The sequence below is a fragment of the Bombus affinis genome, chromosome 5, assembly GCF_024516045.1.
Source record: "Bombus affinis isolate iyBomAffi1 chromosome 5, iyBomAffi1.2, whole genome shotgun sequence".
In the NCBI taxonomy this organism is placed as follows: Eukaryota; Metazoa; Arthropoda; class Insecta; order Hymenoptera; family Apidae; genus Bombus; species Bombus affinis.
The window spans coordinates 4,390,016-4,409,865 of record NC_066348.1 but is presented as its reverse complement, the minus strand read 5'-3'; the positions used below and the strand labels follow the sequence as shown (position 1 = coordinate 4,409,865).

General features: G+C 27.7%; 1 protein-coding gene across 4 annotated transcripts; it reads right to left on the bottom strand.

The window, feature by feature from the left end:
- Window positions 1-2,012: 2,012 nt before the first annotated feature.
- On the bottom strand, window positions 2,013-19,544 carry LOC126916597 (monocarboxylate transporter 2-like). Of its 4 annotated transcripts, XM_050722555.1 has the most exons (10): window positions 18,948-19,543; window positions 14,950-15,325; window positions 11,892-12,018; window positions 11,445-11,588; window positions 9,817-9,944; window positions 9,374-9,514; window positions 6,282-6,573; window positions 5,431-5,586; window positions 3,781-3,972; window positions 2,013-3,266 (listed from the first exon to the last, which is right to left on the bottom strand). In XM_050722555.1, the coding sequence occupies exons 2-10, from the start codon at window positions 15,028-15,030 to the stop codon at window positions 3,103-3,105; spliced, it is 1,425 nt and encodes a 474-aa protein (XP_050578512.1). In that variant the 5' UTR covers window positions 15,031-15,325; window positions 18,948-19,543; the 3' UTR covers window positions 2,013-3,102. The 4 variants fall into 4 exon arrangements, with proteins under 4 accessions (XP_050578512.1, XP_050578514.1, XP_050578513.1 ...); XM_050722557.1 differs by lacking the exon at window positions 6,282-6,573 and having other exon boundaries at window positions 5,431-5,623; window positions 18,948-19,544; XM_050722556.1 differs by lacking the exon at window positions 11,445-11,588 and having other exon boundaries at window positions 18,948-19,544.
- Window positions 19,545-19,850: the final 306 nt, after the last annotated feature.

Here is a 19,850-nt window from a genome sequence, read left to right as displayed (position 1 = left end):
ATGGCTACCAGCCACGTGCATTTGTACACACTAGCATCTTCACTCAAAGTCAGAGGCATCAAAGTAATGTGTAAAACGTATTAAAAACGCTCAGCCTTACATACGTGTGACTTTTGAACCGCTGGATTTCTAAAGTTAAGACTTACATTTTAGGATTCTACATATCTAAAACTATTAAATGACAAACAGAAAAAGCAATAATTTTATATCTAACAAGCTGACGCTTAACCTTCATATTATTTACGTTAATATTAAAACAGATAAATAGAAATATTTTAGAAGACCAAAGACGAATACATTATACATGTTTGTTAGGCGCCAGAAAATATTTTCGGAATGGATGTATATATACTTATAAATATGTTGTTGATATGAATTTTTAGTGAATAATCTCTAATAAAAGATTGCAAAATAGTTTGTTTTATTATAGTAAGATTTTTCAAAGTTCTTATATACAAATGTATTGAATAAATGTGTCCCCGAAAATATTTACAAACTTAAGAGATTAAAACATTTTGATTGTAATAAGAAATACTCTTTCTCAGACTTTTTCAATTAAGTAGAGTTTTGAGTTGTCATTTGAGAACTTTATATTTAAATATTAATTTTTATTTTCATTTTAAATGAAAAGGAATATTATTTTCTATAATTCTATATGTATTTGTACTTATGTATATAATATATTATTATGTTGTATGCATTGTATGTATTTTTAAAACTACGGAGAATATGTTATTTTATTTATGTAAACAATATTAATATTTAACACAAATAAATTTTGTTCTGGGCGTGTTTTATATTTATTTTCTTTATTAGAAAGTTTGTATAATTTTTACTACAATAACAATTTCAATTCAACATACTGTTTTTGTCTAAAGAGGTAGGAAGATATGTATAGATACAATAATTCGACTAACAGGTAATTTTCGTCATAATATTACAACAGATTGCGACAATTTTTCTTAATTCTTTTACTTTAAATTCTCATCAAAGGTGCTCCAAAACTATGTACATGAAAGATTCCTACGATATACAAAATGTCAGGTACATCTCATTATGAGAATAATAACATGAAATCTATGATTAACATCATAGCATTTATATAAACATTATTAATTGTGTTCGTTATACTTTAATATATTTAATTTGAAATTAATTGTAAATACAAAGATCGCATCAGTTTCCGACTGTCATTGCACCTCCTTTCAACGTGTTTGGCTATTACGAATAAAGAAATATCTAATTTTTAAATTCACTATGATAAGTTACAATATTTACACGTGTTTTGGTATTTACTAATATATAAATAGTTAGTAATATACATATACACATATTTTTTTAATAAGATTCCAATAAACGAATTAAATAAAATTTAAAAATTTAAATTCGATTGTCATATTGTAAGTAACATAAATTATACATTATATTTGAAAATTTCATATAAAACATATGACAAAAATTAATAAATAGCCTATCTCACTTAACATGATCACCTGAAATATACCTATTATTATTATACTATTATATACCCATTACTATATAATGTTGAGGTTCAAAAAATATATAAATAGTTAGATCAGTTTCAAAATTTTACTAATGTAGATAAATTTAACAACAACATAATTTTCAGCTGACCATACTAAGTGGAGTATCCTGTATAATATAGCGGAACTAAATTTAAGGATATCAACATTTAAAATATCACAAAGATAAACTAGCTTGCATGTTATATAACAATGGATACACGTGTAGAAGTTGCAATACCGACAGCTTCCTAAAAGACACAAACCTTCTTCAACTAATCTGTAGAGGAGAGTCGTGCAGTATCGACCGGCATACAGCGATCAAAATTAGTACTGATCTTTTTTATCAGATATTAGCACTTTTATTTAAATAAACAAATGAATATAACAATTCTATGTAATGTATAAATATACATTATGATCTAAAACGTTTCCACGTGTTTGTCACCCTGTATCAACGAATCAGCAATAGACCAAATTTTATCTATCTGTAAGTTCAATTTGTTTCATTGTTGTTGTATTCATTTAATTTTTCTTCTACGTTCTCCCGCAGAAAAATGCCTGATATTTCAAAGTAGAGAAAAGGAAGATATACAAAGGAGAACATGAATGATGCTTTGAAGCATCAAAAATAAAATGATCCAGAAACAGGCCGCTAAGGGTTTCAATGTTCCAAAAAATCACGAATGTGAAGACTGGGCACACGTCGAATGCACAGACCAAAAAAATATCAATTATTTTACTTTTGATATATGTAAAAATAATATTTGAATAAAAATGTGGATTCTAACATATAAACGTTTTCTTTTAATATTATTAATCATTTAGACCGAAAAATCTACTGATTAAATAATTGTTCGATACTGGACGACAATTTTTCGTTTTTTACAAATCACAACATTTTTACTCTTGCAAATTATTAATTCTTATTATTGAATTCCATAAAATTAATTTCTCTTTCCCTTCATTAAATACCACTTGTACCGTAAACTCATTTTAAAAATTTTGTTTTTTACTGACTCTAGCTCAAGATGTAACAAAAAGAACTTAGAACGATCTTCTTATTAAAAAAATAATATTGCATTAGATCGAAACTATGTGATGTATATTAGTGATTATGTAACGTAAACGAAAAATTCATCTATCTCCACTACAACATTATCTAGTACTTAATGTTTACTTTTGTAAAATTACTCACAAAAGTATCTCAAGGCTTACAATCTAAACTGCTAAAAGTAAAAAAAATATAAGAGACGGAATTATTGAATACAATATTCATGCTTGCAGATGTTGCAAACAGTTATACGCTGCATACAGTATTGTGAAATATTTTTTAAGAGTTAATTAACATATTAATATAAATTTTCATAATAAATAATGCGTCAATAATGGAATATTCATTGCTCGACAAAATATTATTCTATTCAAATAGATAAATAATAGAATATTTTGATGAAGCAGTGTTCATTTGCCAGTCAAACCATAATAAATATCCATTACCTATTTAGATAAAGTTTTGTCTGAATTTCATTAAAATTATGTTCTATCTGTTCTTGTGAAAATGCTAAATATATGATAATTATTCTATCACGATGTCTTGTGCTTGTTTAGCTAAAACAGATTTCCTGTTTTTAAATGTCCTATACATACACTCGATACTCCATGTAATGAACGTAATGCTTATCATTAGTGTCATAACATGTATACAAAGTGCATAACTTTCGCTGACATCTCTGATGTATCCTAAGATAAAAATAAAAATTAATTAACATAAAAGATTTCCATCATATTTAATAGTATAATATATTATCACATAACATATCTTTTTTACAATATTAAATAATGTCATGAACTAATTTTACATTTCTACATTTTGCTCTATTCATTCATAAAGCTATATTTTAATATTTCATTCCAGAAAAATATGATTTTATGCATGCCCCTCTATAAGTATTAAAACACCTGATGTTATAATTGACTTAAATTATGAAGGGAATGATTAGCATATTAGTGTACATATCCTACAAAATTTTATCCAAAATTCGACTTATATTCTTTTACTAACCTATCATATATATATATATATATATATATATATAGTATATTATTATTAGTATATTATATAGTATATTATATATTATACTATATATATATATATAGTAGGTTAGTAAAAGATAATATATATATATATATTATGTATAAAATTAAAATCCTGTATTGTATGCGATTCTATTAAATTAAATTATTAAAGACCTACCAATTAAAGGACTCAGCATTACAACGAATAAACCTTTAAATACCATAAACATCCCAAAGGCATTTGGCAGCTTGTTTAAAGGACAATATTCGGAAACGGTAAGGTTTAAATTTACCAAAGTGGCGCCACGTAAAAACCCTATTATCACGAATGTTATTATCAAAAGTATTCCTTTAGATTGCGCTGCCATAACTGAAAAGTATAATAAACAGAAATTAGAAAAAATGAAGGAACAATATTAATACTTTTGATGGTAAATATCTATTCAAAATATGCATGTAATTTCAGTAACAAGAAGTTGCATAAAAAGAAAAATATAAAATGAAAGATTCTACCATAAGAGAATTATCTAAATACTAGAAGAACTATAAGAAAATTGAAAGACTCATGATAAAAAAAGACTCATGTTTGTTCATGTTTATTTTTCTATAGAAGAGCCAAAGAATACTCTAGTACCTTTAATTTTTACCTATTGTTAATAAATTTTAACTTTATTCATTATATTACATAATTCTTATGAGTGTATCTGAGTGTATCTAATTAAATCATGTGGACCTCACGTCAAAGCTTTTTCTAGATTTGCATAATTTTAATATGACAACGAATCAATATATAGATCATTTTTTTTGTAATATCAATTCCACCATGCTGTGAGCTTATATAGCTTCTAATAAAAACGATATGTGTTACTATCTGAAAAGTTAAAAAATTTGAAGGAGTCATTTTTGATATGTATCCTTTAATTAGAATATTTGGTTTCACAGAACGAGCGATTTGTTATTTATTGCTTTAAGTCTGTTTGGGATTTGGAGTGGCTGTCAGTTTATGACTCAGACGATACATACTCTTTTTTTAGAAAGTCCGAATTGCTTACGCAAAACCTTATGATGCGGACATCATTAAGAGACTAAAAAACACCTTAAGTGTCGATGGATCAGGGCATAGATAAACAGTTGGCAATACCAGACGATATGCGATATGAAAGTCAGAATGTACGAACGAGACGAAGCTTCTGGTGGAGGGAGCAACAACATCCTAGAACACTCTTCATCAGAGCGTCGTACCGTTCGTGTCATACTACATCGTATTCAGTTTCAACAAGATCGTACAACCGTCGCGATCAGAACGTCAAACTCCTCGTGTATACTAAAAGTGTAAATAAAGTACCAAATCATACTAACACTCGATATATTCAATTTACCTCCACCTTGAGTGTTAACTCATTCGAGATTCGCGATATCAACCGATTGGTTGAACCTGATCGATCGCTATTTAGTTGAGAATTCGTATCAAAGTTAACGATAGATCATTATTAGATTGATAATTTCTATGCATTTATGGAAAATTTAAATGTGCAAAATATATATATATAAAGAAGCATGCTAATCATTACCAATACCTACTACGTAATTTTACATAAATGTAATTTATCAAAAGCCATGTTGCTATTCTTTCTGACTATTGAAAATATATCGATTTAATTATATTTGCTACTACTGCATTATTAATTATGATTCTCATGCTTCTCGATATTGACACTGAGTTCCTTTGACATACAAAGTATCATTAATGGCAACGTAGAAACTTTATATGCGTATAGAGTATTTGTATGTGGAAATAACATGGTAGATATAAACGCAAAGTACATACTAGATCGTCCAATTCCAACTAGAATACAGAAAACCCAGAAGACGGTTCTGTTCTTGAATCCCAATCTATCGAAAATGGTTGGTAGTAAAAGACGGGCAAGAATGTCGGTGAATGCAGATATCGACAAACAAGAGGCAACTTCCGCTTTGCTCATTCCTGTCGACCAAGTTCCTTCGAAAAGTCTACCGATATCCTAAAAAATGGAGCACAGTGGAACGAAACCCGAAAAACGCGATAAACGATCGAAAAATTGATTTCACCGTTTCACAGTTTTTTTTTTAAACCCACTCTATTATTTAATTCATTTACTACTAAGATTAGGTATATTCATTATAATATTTTGATGAAAGTCGTTTTATGAAACTTTTCTATTCATAATATCATTTTCGTTTATTTATTTATTTATTTATTTATGGTATATCACTTTATAGTCCTTAAACTATAACATACATATATTAGATATGTAGTATGTTATACTCGCAATAGATGATGCCATTAGATTAATAATATTTTATTAGAAATTCTATAATCAAGTTTTTGACCATTTGTCGCGTTTTTTCGGGTTTCGCTCCACTGTGTACCGTAGCTAGGATGTTAGATGAAGCATAAACGTTTTCCTACTGTGATATTGCAATATTATTGTTACTATTTTTATCAATACAATATTTCTAGTCTTTATATTAAATATTTAATATATCTATTATTTTATTTTCCTAAACGTATTTATACAAAAATTAAATATTTAAACGAATACGATATTAAAACATTTTATATAAATTTCAATAGTTTTTAACAACATCCTCTGCTACGGTACCAATCTTACTTAAGTTCGTTTTTAAAGTATTACTTACGTATGCTAGTTAAAAAAAATGGTGTCATTAGTTTGAAGTTCGATTCAGCAACATAATATAAACTCAAGCCAATAACTATGTTTAGATAGATGCCATCTTTAAGTAAGTCTAAATCAAAGGTTTCCTTTATCTTCCTAAGGTATTCATTTTGAGATTTCTTTTTTATCTCCTCCGTTTTATTATATTCCAGCATATTATTCTCGGAGTCACTTGTATCACATTTAATCTCCTTCACCATTCCATTGTTTTCTACTTGTAATAATATGTCACTTCTAGTTGAATTATTTCTATGCTGTTATAAATAATAATTGTCCATTAATGTCTTTTTTTCCTTTTTTGCCTAAGTCATCGATATTTATCAAATGAGAATATTAGTCAGGATCATAATACAAATTTACGAATGATAAGACTAGGTATTATTAGAAACTAAACGTAATCCGTTCCAACAAATTTCCATTAAAATAAGAAGCTTTTTGCCCCATTTGTTTAGTTCAATGATCACTGAATGAAAGGTATCGTCAATTTGCTAGGAGAATGGCACATTTAAAAAATTGTCAATCTTAAGATACCTGCAAAAATTAATTCTAAAAGTGATTTATTTCCCAAAATGAGAGTGTCATTATCTTGTTTAATAAAATTATACATATTTAACAAAAAGGATGTTACAAGTGGAAAGTTATTTTAACTCTTTTTTTAATAATAAACAATTTATATAATACAGGAACAATATAACTGCAGATGTTTACAATTCAAAGATTATTATCTGAATTCTAAAAGTAAACAAATTTTTTCATTGCTAAATTGCCAATATTAATATTAGATAATATATTAACCTCATATATTGCTCCTTTAGGGCTCATTGATTTTTAGAAAAATGTGTGAAAAAGAAATGCTTTACGTAACTTTACGTATGTAATTTTGATCAAATTTAATATTACGGAAGTATGATATTAAAATGTTAACAATTTTATATTTCGAACTATCTATTGTAGGGGAGTGAGAATGCAATAAACAATACAAATAAAGATAATATACAATAATAATAATTTACCTTTCACAGTTGTGTCACTCTTCCAGCAGATCGATGATACATAAGGTGTTCTTTATTTTTCCAATATCATTTAAATATAATTTTATCGTTTTCATTGTAAAAAAATCAATAATTCAATTAACAAAGTTTTTCTAACAATAACATGAAATATGTGTATATGCCGTCACTCTAGCTCTTAATTGTTTTCTATCTCCGTTAGTTGGTAAACTAGGAATACTGAGTTTAAAGTTTATGAAGTTTAATATTATTGCTTGGAGTTAGAATTGAATATTTGTTAATTTCTAAATGGAATTTTCATGGTTCATATTTTCATAAATTTGTACCCTTTATACCAATGAAATATACGTAAATTGAATCTTTTTTGAAAAATGAATAGAATGAAATGAAAAATGAATAGAATAGAATTGAATTAGAATAAAAATGAGTTAGAACAAACGTGCAGTTAGAATTCATTAATAATTGAGTCATCATGGTATGAGTCAATCTTAGATGACACGGATCCTTAATTTTGATGAATTAACTGTGTAAAATGGTAAGAGTAAATGCTTGACGATGGTTTCTAGATAAATGATTAAATATGTATTTATTTTCGCTTAATGTGTAATCAACCCACCATATCTTTACTGTATAAATTAACACGAACAACAACAAATGACATTTCATATTCGAATAACTAGTCGATGATAGTGATTAATTTAATATTCAATTATCATTGGATAATAGAAATTTGAAGTTTTATATTTGTTTTTAAATCTATGAAGCTAATTTTGTTGAATTCCTAAAATTTCTCTGCTAAAAAGAAATTTAAATACAATTTTATTCAATCATCCAATTATTCGAATTATTCGAATTTATATCGTTTCATATTTTGTACTTTAAATGGTAATCGCTGCAATTTAGAAACAGAAAGTAAGGAAGTGATAAATAGCATCAACAAGGAAGTAATTCATATTAATAAACTGGACATTCATGTTTCAATTTATGATAATATTTGGTCGCGCACGTTAAAAATATTACACAGAATAAAAAAATATTTATAACAATAAAAGAGTATTATTAGAAGCTATTATATCAGTTGCTTTATTTATTAAACTTAGCCTCGACAAATTTTTATTCATTTTGATTGCCATAAGACAATATAAAGTATAAAAAAAATTTAACACAATGAAAAAACGATAACTGATCAATTGACAAAATTATAACAAACTCCCACGAGAAAAATTAAACAATTATTAAACAAATGATATTATATTACTTATTAATAAATATGATATATTTCACTTTCCAACATTTTGAGATGAAGTGAAAAAATACAGCACTACTTTAAAATGATTTAATAATTAATTATCGTTAACATGTAAACAATTATAAAAATTTTCTCAAGAATTATTTTATAAAGCAAATATTATTAAAAGAATAAAGAAATAGTAATTCAAATTGGCGTAAAAGAAAACACTATTTAAACGAAATTATATTTGAACTTATTTCTGTTTGCAGAAAGATTCATCGGTAATAGTTTCATGGAAATGTTATGAAGAGTATAAAGGTGACTTTGATGAATTATTTATTCAGCACTAAAACTCCTTTCGAGCCATTGTTAACTAATCTGTTCTTTTCTTTTATTCAATCTTCGTATACTAGAATTACTCGAAATACAAAACGGTCGATTGAAAGATATAATAGGATAAAAAAATAAAAATGACACGGGAAATTCTATTTCCGTTAAACGATTTAAAGTGAACCTATTTCGTGAATGTTTATTCGAGTGTTATTATAATAATCAAACAAATTGATGTTTCTAAATCTTTTTGATCAAGTCTAATTTGGCTTAGTAAATTTCTAAGTCTCACAAAACTTTAAGGTATTTTCGAAAGAAAAAAACTTTCAGACTTTAAAAAAAAGAATCGGAATTTTGCAATTCTGATTTATTTTATAGTGCAAAACTTCCTGTTTTTATATGTACGTATTTGCATCACAAATTACGTTGAATTTTCAATGAGGTCTAACATAATATTAGATTTCAATAGTAATATAATCTTACCTTTGTATCGGCATTTGTACTTTTAATTTCAGGTTCAAATGGACGTAATAAACAAGCGCCAATAGTGGAATGCAACGCCCACCCTCCAACCATTAACATCGCTCCACGAAATCCATATGAATTCAAAAGAAGATGAATTAACTATAAGAGGAGAAAGAAACCATCGATGAATATAATTTTTATAATTATCTGAATCATACATCTATTGAAATCATTCTTATAAAAGATAACTTATCGCATCTAGAAAGATTACAGAAAAGTCTGTAGGGATATATCGTATTTTAAATTTGGCTAAAACTATTATGTAATATAAAATATGGTATAAAGAAAATATATTAAAAATGTTAAATAATATTAGCAAATATTGCTACACTTCTTATGAGTTAATGCTTATATACACATAAAAACGAAATGTAACAATTAAAAACAAAAATATCTCGTACCTGAGGTACTATCATCATGGCCAAAGTTGTTCCAGCCATAGAAAAACCAACAGCTTGTCCTCTTTTTTTCTGAAAAAATGTATTCAACGCCACGAACGCTGATGCGATGGCCAGTCCAGTTCCTAAGCCTGTCATAAGTATATGAAAATAAATTAAGTAAATACAGTAATACTTAACAACAAATGAACATAACAAGGCATATTTGTTCATTATTTGTTATGAATAAAAACACTGATTATCATTCCTTATAAATAATTGTATTAAAATGTTAGATAGATTGAGTTTAAAAGATTAAAATGTTTAAAACGTTAGAAAGTTATTAACTACACTAAGGGAGAAATTTTTTATAATATACATATACCAAATACGAATAAAATTTCTAGAAGAAATATCAGAATCTAATTATAAGCGATCTTTAAGAAACGAAATTTATATAAAATTAAAATTAGGGAAACAGTTGTAGAATTTGTAAAAAATAAGAATTTTTGATTTACAAATGGATATAAATGTTAGTACAATTGTTATATAATAATAATGTTAGTACAATGATTCTTGAAATTGGAAAAGAGTGATTTTTCGTTTGAAAATAAGGCATATTACGGAAATATTATTTATACAGGCAATGGTAATATAATATATTATTATATTATATTAGATGTATTATTAATTACATATTATAAGGAAATAGTTCATGAAACAGCAATGTGCTTTAAGTGTATAAAATGAAAGTAGGTCATTCCATTAATATTCCTTATATGATTCAAATAAGAAAAACTAAGGATAAAGTAGAAAAGGTAAACAGATGTGTTAATTAATGTACAGGAACTAAACAGAATGGATGTAGTCATTAAACTTGAAAGAAATAAATAGCGTCGAGTTTTAAAACAAATTCCCATGTGTCATGATTGAAAACATTTAGGATAAGACCATCACATAAATGAAAAAGCAAAATGTTCTTTGTAGAGAGTCATATATTATTCTTTAGTTATTATCATTCTCTATAATCTAAAACTACAATTATGGCAGAAACATATTAGAAACAAATTGATGAAATACATGTAGAATTAATAAAAAACAACTTTTATTTAATAAACAAATAGAAATCAACTAGAATTTTGAATTTAGAATCAACTAAAATCTTGCTTAAACTTATATTATTTTGAAGTAAAGGAATTCCAAAAGTGGCAATAGAAAAGTTTTTGGATTTTAGGATTATAATTTTTAAAAAGTCCGGATAATGAAATTAATTGATTGTTGGAAAGTCTGCACGTAATAAAATAAAAATCATTTTGATGAAATATATGATGTTTTAAAGAAACTACGTATAATTGAAGTTTTATCTGAAAAACAAGGATATTTCATAAGCATTAACCTTATGTAAATGGTTATACATATGTATATACACGAGAGACCAATCCAGAAAGATATATATTATGTAAATATAAAATTTACGCGCAATATAATTAGTATATTACATATAATTAGTATATTAGAATCTAATATACTAATTAGTAAATTAGAATCTAATATACTAATATACTAATTATATTACATATAATTACTAATATACTAATTATATTACATATAATTAGTATATTAGAATCCAAAGACTTATCTTGTCTTCATACCTCCTAACACACTATAAGTGCAAACAATATGAAACATGCTATTAGCCCTCGACGTCAATATCAGTCCAGTACAGCTTAAAAGAGATCCAAAGAAAGCCACTTGTCGATAAGAATACTTTTTCAATAACGGTCCTATTAAGAGACCTAAATTATAATTAAACAAAAAAGAATTACAATAAAATAAATAAAATTTATTATGGTAAATTTGTTTTAAATAAAAAATAAATAAAATATAATTGTTTTATAGATCAACATACGATATAATTAAATATCAGAAATCACTCTAATGATAATTATTTATGAATTATTAATGAAAAAATTTATGTTTTCTAATGTAGAAAATAACTATATATATTTTATGATTGCTCGTAATTATAAAACAACAATTGGCGTTATATGTAAACAAATTATATTGTATTTAGATTTATTTGCGTATTTCCTTAATACCTGAGAAGTTAACAATAGCATCAAGAATGCTCATTATGAATGACGCTCCTGTAGAGTCAATCTCAAGTTCTATAAAGAGGTCGTGGAAAAGGAGTCCAAACGAGGGATCCAAAGATCTTAAAGAAAGCTGAAAACCAAATTTATAAAATTATGTATTACATATTTTCTGTGTTAAGATAATTACCATAAAAACGTCACTTTAGTTTTGTAGATTTGAATAAAAATGTACATGTAAATATTCATCACGTTGAATAACTATCAATCTCCTATGCATATTGGGAGTTTTTTTTATACATTTTCAGTACCACTAGTGCATGCGCGCTTTTATTAATATTTTTTGAGTGATTTGACGCGATTATATTCCGTAACATAAATATATTTTAATGGAGAAAAATAAATATTCAAAATAAAAAGAATAATTTTCTTACTATTATTATTTATAGTTATACTCCGAAATATTGAGATTCCCGACTAATTTATGTATTCAAATTTGTGCGACAACTTTCACGCCATTATTAAGATGTACTCATTCTTAACTAGAAAGCTGGAAAATGCACCATCGTATAATATTCAAATTATATTCGCAAATGAAAAGTCGATCATATTGTTGATACAAATGTTTTTAAAATAAGCAGGATATACAACAGCTCTCAAAGGTATTCGAATATTTCCTACAAAACCTTTTTGTGGATACATTATTATGAGCGTTACACGAAACTCGTTGATACCGCATTGGCATTATAATGAGATACCACTATCGTGATTAGAATAGTAAAATTTGAAACCAATTCGCAAATGTATATAGAAATTACAAGACATTTAGGACAAATATATATATATACATTTAGTGGAAGATTGATGCACTGCATAAATAGTAATTTTAAATATACAATTAGTGCTACAAATGATTTCACTATATGTTGTAGTTTACTAATATACTGAATAACTGACTATACAAGTACTTCGGTCATCTTTATGAAATATATGCTTCTAATTAAATATTTTGCAACTTTTACATATTTTCTATATATGTATTATCAGATTCATCTCAAATTTTTCCAATATAATCACAACAGTCGTGTCTCGTTATAGTTTTAATGACATTTCAAGATGTTTTGTGTAACACATGTATGTATACATAAATAGCTTTTAGAAATATTCGAATATTTCCGTGACTTACAGTAAATACGTAGTTTTAAATAATTAGTACATACTAATTAATAATTAAATATTTAGTACATACATAATATATATATTAAACAACATAGTATACAATAGCTAATAAATGTATCTTCATATAATACTAAAGACAATACCATGTAACAATAGTGCAACAAAATTGCATGAAGTTATCCAGGGCTGGGGTGACAGTTTGCGGGGCCGGATTCAAAAATTTTGCAGGGCCTGTATACACATTCAAATCTTACACTTAAATTTTACAACGAGGAATTATTTATTTACAAATTCTGTTACATATTATATATTTTTTATAAGTAGTTTTTTAAACAAATCCAAGTAATATTTTTTCGCATGAATAATTCGTTTTCAAGGGGCAAAAGATTCAATGAAAGTAGAAAATCTGTAATCATGTATGATTTTTGCAACAAACTATTGATATAGTTTAATTTCTCTAAAAAGTACGTTTCTCTGAAAGCGCCTGGATTTTTTTTATCTAAAGTAGTTTCCAGGATATGAGGTCTTTATGGAGTTACATTGTACCTTTATGATTTCTCTTACTCCTTTAAACTGAATCAACGCTATTAAAAAAATGTGTTGCATCTGTTAATGGTATCATCATTCTGTAAAAAATTAATCAAAATAGATGTTTTTTAATTGGGTAATTTTTGCAGACCGCGGAGTCTCTCAAAACACGGGGCCGGGTTCCGGCGAACGCGCTGAACCCACCTTGCGCCGGCCCTGAAGTTACCTATCAATGAGATTTGTGAAACTAAAAGCACAAAGATGGTAGGTCCATTTGTTTGCATTACTTATTTTAATCGCATAAACTGTAAGCTCATTAGCGACTACTTTGATTTATACAGCACACAGTTGTTGTGTGAGTTATACATTGTGGCATTCGCGTACAAAAGCTCTAGTACTCTGGGACACATGGATATCTGTTTTTCGGCACTACTAGTCTAACGTCTTAATGCGTACTCGCAGAACGAGTAGAGATTGTAGAGATTGTAGTAATGATTTTTGGTATAATCGCAAGACATGTGAGATTTACAGGTTAAGGTGGGTCCCGAACCACCAGAGGTCGCTCTGGAATAAACACTACATAACTACGAATAAATCGATTTGCAGAGGTGCCAGTTGAAAAAGCAAATCGATTTGATAACAAAGATATAATGATATCAGAATTAACAGATATCAGAATCTAGAAAAAATAGGTTACTAAGACTTCAAACATATATATATTATAGTATATTTATGTATATAGAATTAAAACGGAAAGTTCATGCACAGCGGCTTACAAATATATTTATGTATAGAGTGGATATTTATGTTCATAAATACATATATAGTAAATTTTTATCAATATATTATGTAATATTCTTATGTAATGCCTTATAATATGAATATATTATGTAACATAACATATTTTGAAATTTTATTCGCGGTGTAATGAGACACGACAATTATAACTATACATATTGGTAGAAACGAATCTGAAAATGTATATAACATAAATGCATACAACGACTTATACAAACATACTCAAATCGTCAAAGTGTTTGAACAATTAATCATATTAGTAACCCATAATATGTACTGAGAATATATTTAGCATCGATTATATGTTTAAAGCCATCGTTTATGCTATACACTAATTTTTCACTAAATGGAAATATACATTTGCAACAAACACTTCGTAATTTCCACATACATTTTCAGATTTGTTTTATATTTTTATATTTTATCGGTATAATCACGATAGTTGTGTTTCATTACAATACAGGTAAAATCTCAAAAAGTTTTGTAGAACACGCATAATATATCCATAGAAACTTTTGATACTGAAACACAAGAAACAATTATAAGTAAATATTGTTACCGTGATGAGACTACTGCCAAGGCAAACGAGCCATCCCCAACCGCCATCGAGCCCTTTCTTCTTCTTGTCACCAGAATTCATCGCGTTTGGTTCCAACTATTTTCCCATATATGAACGAGTTACGTGCATGAACTGTCACGAATCTAACCGATATCGTGCAATACGTGTAGTAAAATGAACTTGTCGCGATCGTATGCTGATTATTCCATGTCCCAGAATAGTTTAGTCACCGCCTCTTTATTCACTGCTCAATGATCCGACACGTAGTCTGGTAGGCCGGCTCGATGTTTCTATCACTTCTTGCTTCGATTAAGTACTGGCAAGTTACTGCAATGCCATCTCGAACCGATTCGTTTCACGTTTGCCCCTCTTTGTTCTATCAGCCCATGGAAAAATACGAGTTACATCCTTTTGTAGGACTCATAACAAGAAAATAATTTCACATGAAACGGTATTAATATGGATTGGTGTCTCATGCGATTCAAGGAATGAAAAATATTGCGAGTCTGTAGCTATCATTACTTATCTGGAGAGGAAATTTTTTTACAGGTACATTCATCAAGAATGAGTTCGCAATACTAATGTTATTTCTTCAATTGCTTAATCTATATAAATTTTTATTATTTCATTTTATTCTTATTTATTTTTATTTCATTGTTATTTTATTATATTATGTAAATGTATGTAAAAGAATTGTGAAGTGATATATAGATTTAAAGTAAATATAAAGCAGAGGTGAGAGTAAATTATTTCTAAAAGCGTAGCGTATAGTTTGTTAGAAATACAAGATTATCTTTCGTGTTAATTATTATATTTAATTTAAGAAAATATTTCTCAGCTGCAACCATTATTTTCAGAATTTGTAAGAACCATTAAGCATGTTCACTTTTTTTTTGCGTTCATAAATAAATGTAACGAAATATTAATAGACGTAATAACCAGACTGCGGATTTTTATGCATTTACAGGAAATTTGAGGATACAAAAATGTACGATACACATGTAAAATATAATAAATAGAAATGTTCGATAACGTGTTACGCACACAAGTATCGAATAACACCTTCTATTTCTTTCGCTATGACTATATCATTCCTAGCAATATGATTAATTAATTGTTCATTTCAGCAGCTGTACAAATAATCACATATTTACATACAATTACTACAATTATACTCCTTCGTGTACACATTCATTTGTTTGTAACTTTCATTGATTTCACCTTTCAAGTCGCATTTTATACTGTACACACGTGTAGTAGTGCAAATAAGACACTCTTGCTACACAGCAAGTTATCATAAGATAATTATAACTCGTGATACTTAATACTATAATTGCTATCAAAACAATCATGGAAATTTCAGTCTAATAAATATAATTACGTGTTATTTAAGTTGGATATTTTTCTCCTTCGCGGGAAAGTACTAGACAGCAGACAGAAAATAACACCTTTATTTCTTCTTAGACGAGTTGAACTGAATTTATATATATTTTTTATAGACATAAAATTTGATATATCATATTTTGAATTTAAGTTTCGATCATGCGTAACAGTTCAGGTTTTATATCTCTTATAAAACTCCATAGATTACAGGTGTTCCAAAAATGAAACTTGAAAGTGAATTGGGAACACGACAAGTAAAAAGGTTAGATCTCTTATCTATAGTAATTGGCTGCTTAAATAACTGAAATATACTATGTTCTATTATAACTAAGTTATATACATCAGCATAATTTCTAAACAGCACGAGAGAAACGAACGTCTTTATAAAAATGCATAGATTCATTGAAACGCTGATGCGCGCGAACATAAGCACATGACGTTGATTGTTAATATGTAAATGCGCAGAATTCTCTATCTCAATTTCCGTTTCATTTACATTTTATATTTTTCATATTCGTTTCCCATCATTTTGACAGTTCAAGACGACAGAAGAAGAAGAAAAACAACAAATAATCTTTAATATCGTAAACAATTAAGCGAGAACAAGAATGATAAAAGTTTTTTAAGTGACTTTGAAGTATTTTGAAAGAGACACAGTATTCCTCCAATAACACGTAACCGCAGGAAATCGATCGCAAAAGATAAAACGGATATCTAGAGGATTTCAAACGTAGAATGGTTATACTGTTAGTAGAAAGAATTTTTGGTGAATATCAAAGTATAATTAAGTATAAATAAGTATATTTGAATGTGTACTGTAAAAAATTAAATTTTTAATTTATATGCAATTTTTAACGATAAGTTTAAAGAACTAGCATCAAACTGATTTTATCAGAATTTGAAGAAAATGTAATATTATCTACAGCAATAACACAATTATTGTACATAGTACAAATTATTTGTTATAAGCATGAATTATCTGAGAGTAGCAATTACAAATATTCTTGTAATACGCATATTACGTTATTTAATTGCACCATCTTTAATGCATATGCAAATTGACGATATATAATGTGCATTCATTAGCGATAATTTTGATGTATCTTTAAGGTTAACATTTTATAAACATTAATTTTAAATTGTATCAATATAATACTGATAATTATCCTACCTAGTTCTGATAGCTTTATAAATATACTGATATTTCAAAAGTACCACAATATATCTTTATCCAAAATTTGAATTGAAGAATGATCGAATGTTTCGAAACATAACTATACTATAAAATTTGTCGTATTAATATCATTCATTTATTACAAAAATTATTACATATATATAATATTAATATACGTTATGAATTAACTTACTTTTGTATTTTCAAATTATAGCTTTATCTTATAGCTTTAAATACACAACTTTTTGATCTTTTAACATCCAAACAATTAGGCTTTCAATATGTTAATTAGACAATACAACCAGGCAGTATGTTAAAAAAAAACATTAAAACAAAGATAAAAGTAATCACATAATGTATCCATTTTGTTAATTAACATTTCTGAATCCAATATTTTCGTTAATCTTTGTGTTTAATTAATATAAAATAAGAAACGTCAATCTCTTAGTAACGATCCTTTTGCATTTAAATATAAGCAAACAAATGATGTCGAATAAAATAAAAAGTTCCAACATGATTATTATGTTTACTATGATATATGTTGAATGATATTAAAAATTATTGGAAGAATAAAATAGATTCAATAAAATAACTACTATTGTAATTTTTGTAATTAATGAAAGATTTACTTCATAAATGTTTATCAAAAATTTGTTAAATGTTCCTATGAAAAATACGTAAGTTACAAAAAGGTATTTTGAATATGATGAATTATCTTTCTTTCAATATTTAATGTACCTTTCGTACAATAACAGTCGAGATCGGATATACGAAAATGTTAAATAGATTCTTTGGAATTTTTCGATCTTTAAAAATATTAAAACTTTTCAATTCTTAATATAATTGTGCGTCAAGAACTTAAATATAATTTTTGCTACCTTTTGGCAATAATATCTCCTGTAAGTAAAATTAATATCAAACGAATGTCAATGTAGATAATACAAGAACATGATGTTTCCTCTTCTCTTAAATATAATTTTTGCTATCTTTTGGCAATAATATCTCCTATAAGTAAAATTAATATCAAACGAATGTCAATGCAGATAGTACAAGAACATGAAATTTCCTCTTCTCTTAATTTACTTTATAAAATGATCTTAAAATTAGAAATTTATTTCTTTATGTCTCTTATTTAAACTTACTCTATTCTCATTATCTTACAAAATTCAAGATCGTTTTAAAAGGACCATATTTCTCTTAATGTACTGTATAAAGTATGCCAGTTTACGTCACATCGAATTAACGTTGATTCAATGAATTAGTTCAGTGAATCTCTGAGGGCCAAATATTACGTAAAATAATAATCCAAGAAAATGTGCAAATTGTACACCGTATTAAACACATATTCGCAATTTTATTAAAACATTTTCAGCATTATGACGTAATATGAAATTAATTGTCCAAAAAATATAAATTAAGCTAAAAGAAAACGCGTACTTACAACGACAGTTCAGAATATAGAATAGATGTATATCGATAATCGCATTCGGTCTCAAAAACTCGTGTTTTCATTAAAAATATAACCAGAGTCGAACGAAAGAAGCAGTTCGTCCTATTGTCCATATTTCACCGCAGAATCCCATATTTTTCGCAACCGAATCTCGTCTTCCCGTTTTACGGATCGCTTTCACTATGAATAGTCATGAACAGATGCCATCCAGGATGGTGAACATCGAATGTCGCGTACTGAAAAGTCTTCGTAATGTCACACACGTCCTTTTCCACTGCTATGTTTATCGTAGTTCGCGAATAAACTGGAGGAGGATCGTTCGACAACGAGGAGGAACGAAAGCCCGAAGCGGAGCAGACACAAGAGATTACCGATATCTCGTTATTCTCGTTTGACCACGATCACTGCTGCCTCGCGTTCGTTTCGTTGCGTTTCGCGGCTAGTGTGCAGGCGATCGGTCGATCCAACCTTGGTTTTCCCGAGTGTCACTTCTCCGTTTCCCGAATCGCAGCCGATTTTTATTATACTTGATCTCGGAACTGACTGTCTCGTTGCATCGTGCACACCTCGCTCTATTACGTGAACTTCGTCCGAGTGCGACACTGTACGCGCGTGGTGAGATCGATTTTCGCAGCATTACCGGCGGAATGTACATTGACGTTGACAAAGCTTTACGTTCGAACATCCGCGTCAATATCGCCGCGCGATATTGTTTCATTTTGCATTTAATAAAAACACGCTTCTCGTAGCTGTCATTTACACACCAAGGAATTTAAATCAAAAACTGAATCGATTTAGGCTAAAATGAAGATACACACATATTGCTCGGAACGGTGATAACAATGATGGATTGATTACTAATGATCCTTCCTCTTCATAATCATGAATCATTTC

What these genes read in the sequence shown, in the direction of transcription:
- LOC126916597 (XM_050722555.1), bottom strand. Translation starts at nt 15,030, where the DNA reads ATGAATTCTGGTGACAAGAAGAAGAAAGGGCTCGATGGCGGTTGGGGA. An exon ending in TTGGCAGTAGTCTCATCACG is followed by an intron (nt 12,019 to 14,949) that starts GTAACAATATTT and finishes TTTGGTTTTCAG; the next exon opens with CTTTCTTTAAGATCTTTGGA. An exon ending in AGTTGGAATTGGACGATCTA is followed by an intron (nt 3,973 to 5,430) that starts GTATGTACTTTG and finishes TATACTTTTCAG; the next exon opens with TTATGGCAGCGCAATCTAAA.